Below are 6,084 nucleotides of genomic sequence, written 5' to 3' on the forward strand. Positions count from 1 at the left end.
GTCGAACCAACGTTGCAACTGTTGAACCAACGTCGGCCCTGACGTTCCATATGTTTAACTTGGGGAAATGGGACCACCACCCCACCTCCACCTCTCCCTTGCAAATGTCACCCCCTCTTCGTAGCCCTCTTCTACCCGTGGCTCCTCCGGCGCGTGGGCCCCCGTGCAGTTGCACAGCCTGCACACTCGACAGCTGCGCCGCTGCACGCGCCAACGCAAAGTGCACGCTGTGCGTGTTCCGTGCATGCAGCCTCATTGTAATGTTACCACTGTGATTGTTGCGTTGCAAATGTTGCCGTTTGATTTTGTTTTAAAGGTATAAGATTGAAGTTCATATTTACAATATACCGCACCCTTGATTTCGGAAAGAGTATTTTGAGTTTAATAATATCGTCATTTGCTCATGCAGTGGTGTGGCTGTCTTTAAACACATGGCTTGGGACCAGTCGAGTATTACCACCAACGGTCTAAGGTTGTGGTTAAATAAGATTACAGTAACGTTAAACATATTTTTTAAACCCATAGTTTCACTGCAGAATTGACACTGCACGATATGTTTGAACGTGATGGATGGCCGAGTTTTGATTATAATTCGGCGTATTGATGATTTTAATTAACTTGTGCAATGAATTGTACGATGAGCCACCCATGGGAGCATTCAGAAGCTAAATGCACTGATTTTGCTATTTTTATTTTAATAAGTGTTAACACAAAACCGTTCACATCAGAAAGGCATATTCAACAGTTGCTGCGAAATCATTAATTGTTCTATTTGTATGAGTGACATGATATTTGACCCAAAAATTACTGATTGAGGGAGTCGAGTGGTAGTGTAGCGGTTAGCACACTGCACTCTACATTGGGACATCTCCATGGTGGCGAGATGTTAGCTTCCTCGCTTGTTATGCAGAAGGTCGTAGGTTCGATCCCCACCCTGGTGTCTGTATATTTGGACTTTGCATGTTCTCCCCGTGATCGCGTGGATTTTTGTTCAGCTCCTCCAGTTTTTCCCTCTACATTTAGAATCAATGTGTGTTTAGAGTATTCGGCTGCTATAAATGGCCACGTGATAAGCCACTTCGGTGAGCTATAATTTGTGGCCAGGTCGCTTCTGAAAAAGAGCTATATAGCTCGCGCGAGCCTTACCTTTGATTCCTGGCTACGACTAACGTCAGTGGTGAGTGACATCTGAACTGGTCCTGGGAACATATCTCTACACTAAACCAGCACTAACCAGCGTGGTGAAGTATGGTCAAACAATCCACATGACTGACATGGCATGCAGAGACCTTTATCCAGCGGTGGATTGACAAATTTCTGCAAATTATTAATAACAAAAAAACAGCCAACCTAAATAATAAACGTTCGTCCAAATTAAAAATGCCCTTTCAAGCTTCTAAGTTAACTATCACGCTCTTTGGCGATTTCACTCAGCAACCTTTGTATGAACACAACATTACTTAGCGATGCTGCTGCTGCGTTGGAAGCGATGCACAAAAAAAACTTTAACACATTCGTTAATAATATTGCCTTAAAAAAACTAACATATAAATTGGTGACGTTTTAAGAAAATAGCCCATTCTTCACGGCACATCAGAACACCGTGCAGACAGAACGTGTCTAAATGAAGACGTTCATTAATCAAACAGACAACAGCGAAAACAACAACAAAAGGCAAGCAGACACTGAGAAACAGATAGAAACGCGGACACAAAGAAAGATTCAAAGAACAGCGGTGACATTCGTACAGCCCAACGGGCATGCAGCTCGCCGCCCATTGCACGAGACTGCCACGAGACCCCGGTTAACCTTCAGGGTTGAGCCGACAAAGCACGCGAAGGGACGCGGGGTGGGTGGTGGCAGCGAAACGGTGTGAGCTTGCCATGAAAAATTAACGACCCCCGCCAATGACGGCCACAGAGGAGCGGCGGGCAATTACCGCGAGAAGCCACCGACTGCCGCGTGTGTGTGTTTAACCGGTCGGGAATGCGCGCACCTCGACACGAGTGTCATCCCCTCTTTTCATGTCGCTTTATCCGCGAGCAAATCCGTCCTGGGGTGATGTGATGGGGGGTGCGGGGAAGACATCACCGGCAAGACAAAGGAGACACAAAACAAAACAAATGAAAGAGACCCCCACCCACCCACCTCTCCCAATACCCTCTTGCCCGTGATTACTGTCCTTTCATTGTGATTGCGCGAGTGTGTGTATATATACTGTCGATGTACACGCACAGGGGTGTGCAGAAGCAAGAGGTGGCTGTACAGATATCGAGCAAGTTGTTGGTTGTCTCGCTCCTGCTGCTGTGCGCGTGCTGCTGCTGCTGCTCTGCTGTGCTGTGTGTGCAGGTGTCACGATGGTGCTGAAGGGACAGCTGCCCGTCTTGGCTCTGATTGGAGCCCTCATCATCCCCTCCGCGCTCAGCGAGTGCTTCTTTGACGCTAAAGGTGAGAAGCATCGCTGCTGTCCCCACGGCGTACGCCGCGCCTATCATGAGTGGATTTAAAACCGTTCACCGGGAAACAATTTTAAAATGTGTGTGTTTTTTTTTAAACCAGTCTCCAATTCGTATTCACTCTCTCTTACCGCACTAATTTACGTTATTTAAAGAAGAGCCAACTGTTTGAAACAAACGTCGCAAAATTGTACGTATTTTCTTCCACTTAAGGCGTGCAGTGTTATTGGCAAATTGATTGAGTTTATTTGTCAGTTTAACACGTAGGCATTGGCGACCAATATTCTTCATAATAAGGTTTAATGGGTTAGATCGCGTAAATATGAATGTCTTTAACCCACCACCACCATCCGACACAGCCAATTATGAAGGTTTGTCACTTACATAAAATGTGCCAATTAGTTACTACTGCAGCACACTGGTGTGTTTTAGAGTAAACCCACAACACATTAAATTTGAGTACGACGTTTCGCGATCTGGCAAATCGCACGACGAAACTGGTTGTAATCACCAGCGAAATGTCGTACTCAAATTGTAAATGTTGTGGGTTTACCGTGCCGGCAACTGGAGTCGAACCGGCGACATCTGCATGGCAAGTCCGATGGGGTTAATTGCTACACCACTGGAGTATAATTATATATTTGTCAGTTTAAAAGGTAAAAATGTTACGCTTATTGCTTGGCATTTATATATGTGCAACAACCCGGTTTTTTACTTGTTTTTTTTGTCTCCACTAATGCAAAAGCCGTAGCTAAGTGTGCAGTGGTTAAATTCAGCAGTAACAGCCCGCGACGCTAATCCGGGAATTATTTTGGCCACTCCACATCCATCTCGCCCTGCTTCGTATCGGGTATAATTCACAAGCACCGACATTGATATTGCACAAGCAATTAGTCTAATTTAACCCTAAAACAAAACAAACTCACAGAGAAGCGAGGGGAGTTTTACTCATGAGAGATTATTTTTAAAATCCCATTGTTCTGCAGAACAAGCGGCATGTTCATAGAAATGTTTAGGTCGATGGTAAAATTGCAAGGGGTCAAATTGGGTATTCATAATCTAAGACACGTTTGGTGATTTGTTGTTAATAATCTCATGAAATACAACTATTTCGGATGCCACGATTACTTCATCATCCGTGACATTATGTTTTTTTTTAATATACATAGAAGCATATAACTCGAGGAAAGGGACATCTACATTATGCTCGGGGCTTAATTTCTCATTCGGTAATTCCCGAAACGTTGCTAAGGCTGGCCTGGAGTTGGGATTATAATCGGCGTAAGCCTCTACCACTATAATAAAATATAGTATACATACGCCTATGCATCATAATATTATATTATTCTACCCTATATTCTTATACTCCCATGCACAGGTTTCTACTCACATTACGAGGATACGAGGTTTATACTCACATTACGAGGATAAAGTAAGGCGAGACTAATGCGGCGTATCAAAGTAAGTCTCGGAACAGCGTTTCAGACTATTCCCGATTAAGTTAAGCACTGGGTGTAGACTCTGACGGATTTCGCTTGTGTCTCGTTGCTCTGTGTCTGGTATTCTCGTGCTCTGTGTGTGTGCAGCCGTGTGCGAATCGGAGGGCGAGCATTACCAGATGGGGGACACGTGGCTCATAGCCGACCGCTGCCTTCAATGCACCTGCCTGCACCCCTTCGGAGTGGGCTGCTGCAATATGTGAGTCGTGGCAAGGCACGCGAACGCGCGCGTTTCAGATGCACTTCTGCCACCGTCTGGAACGCTCTCCCTTCCGATGTTAGGAAGCCACCGGAGCTGTAAACTTTCAAATCATCTAGATTGAAAACTAATTTCTTCGGAACTGCCGTGCGTGTTTAGTTTGCTATCCTTCCTCCCCGCACCTCCGATTAGCACGGTTGGCTACGCACGGTGCGAAAGAAGTTCAACGTACAAACGCACACACGTACAAACAAACGTCATCCAGGCACATGATCTCGGGCGGGCTTCACGGGCGAGCGCTGCCAACAGCAACTTGCCCCGACAGTCTCCACGGGGGATATTTGTCTTTGCTTTTGTTTATGTGTACCGAACTTTATTTGTGCATGTCTATATACATATGCGAGTATGCACGAGCTTTCGAGTACCGTATGCGTATTTACGTGAGTATTGTATATATGTGTGCATATATTTATGAGCACTCAATAAAACGCGTGGCCGCGTGGGGTACACGTGTAAGAGCATACGCGTGTCCGCTCAATTAGAGCGGCAGTGCAGTCCGATAGCGCACAGCGCTACGAACCCAGCGGCGACCCCAGTTCGATTCTCGCTCACAGCCAACATGGGCGTGGGCCCTCCCATAGGTCTTCTAAGTCTTAAATAAGTGCCTGGTGCCTGGTGCGGTGTGCTAACATTAATAATGGGGAGGCAAAGGCGGCCGGGAATGATGCTGCTCACCCACCCCTCGTATTCCGTGCAGGCTTCAATAGGTGCTCGCAAACAGTACTTGTCCTAACAAGCTGTCTAGGCTCTATGGGGAAATCTTTGTCTTTGTGTACGCCCATGGGACGTAAACCATGACATTTCACGGGCGATTCTGATTCATTACAAACAAAACGCAACATCAAAACCTTTATTTCTGTGCGTCTGTTGGAGGTGTCCGATACCTCGACCCCCACCCACGCCTCTAACCTTTCCACCCCCCAACCCCCCACCATTCCTCGTTCCTATGCCGTGCCTCTCCTCCAGCGAGCAGCAGCCCATTGACTACCCGGAGTGGTGCACGGCTGTGCGGAGGCCCGGCTCGTGCCGTGTGTCCGTGGTGATGAAGGCGAACCGCCGCGTGTCCTGCGTCTACAAGAGCAGCTGGGGGGCCCGGCCGGGAGAGGGTGGCCAGAGTGGGGCATCGAACCCAGAGCCTCCTGCCTCGGAGCCATTCCTGGCAACCAACGAGATCCCGGAGCCATTCTGGCGCTGAGCCTCTTTTTTTTGGTCGTGTGCGGGTATTTGGAACACGGCTGGCTTTTGTCGGTGCTGTAGGCTTGCTCGAATTGGCTGCATTGTGGACTCAAGATAGGGTTGCTACTTGTTATGTGTTTACCAGCATCGTCCTCTCTTTGGGGTACGGTAGCTGTCCTGGAAAATACGGAATTCTTCCCGGGACAATAAGTAACGTTTTTTTGTCAATTGCATATAATAATACACTACTATAGACAATGCATTTGCATGTAGTTTTCCCCTCCTCCAGTATTGCGAGATATTATTCACACGAAATGTCCCGGTTTTTTTTTACCCCAGTTGGCAACCATAACTGTAATAGTGTGGATTTATTACGGATACTGACGATGATTATGCATTTCAATAATCCCCTTTATTTTACTCACCGAGTCTCAGGACACTTGTTCAGGAGGGTCCTGATACTTTGGAATGTTTGGTCAAACCCGTAAATGGGTGTTTAGATATATTTGGGAGGAAACTAGATAATCCACAGATATCCGACGCATGCTGAATGTACATCTGCAGGTCGTTTGTCAATACACTGCTTGACGAGGGTTTCCCCACACCGAGGGTTACACCCTGCGGCAAAAGCCATTGCTCTGTTGTTGCACCACCTTCAGCCCGAACTTACCATCGTGGTGAAGTATGGCCAAAT

At 46.8% G+C, this 6,084-nt stretch overlaps 1 protein-coding gene across 1 annotated transcript; it reads left to right on the forward strand.

Annotated features, from left to right (window-relative positions):
• The first annotated feature begins 1,783 nt into the window (after positions 1–1,783).
• Positions 1,784–5,656, forward strand: MSMP (microseminoprotein, prostate associated). The gene is made up of 3 exons (XM_032953378.2): positions 1,784–2,448; positions 4,043–4,154; positions 5,181–5,656. Exons 1-3 carry the CDS (start codon positions 2,358–2,360, stop codon positions 5,407–5,409), a joined length of 432 nt encoding a protein of 143 aa, XP_032809269.1. The 5' UTR covers positions 1,784–2,357; the 3' UTR covers positions 5,410–5,656.
• The last annotated feature ends 428 nt before the right edge of the window (positions 5,657–6,084 follow it).

Source organism: Petromyzon marinus, chromosome 13 (genome assembly GCF_048934315.1).
Source record: "Petromyzon marinus isolate PM22_M1 ecotype Great Lakes invasive population chromosome 13, UKy_Petmar_22M1.pri1.0, whole genome shotgun sequence".
Taxonomy (NCBI): domain Eukaryota; kingdom Metazoa; phylum Chordata; class Hyperoartia; order Petromyzontiformes; family Petromyzontidae; genus Petromyzon; species Petromyzon marinus.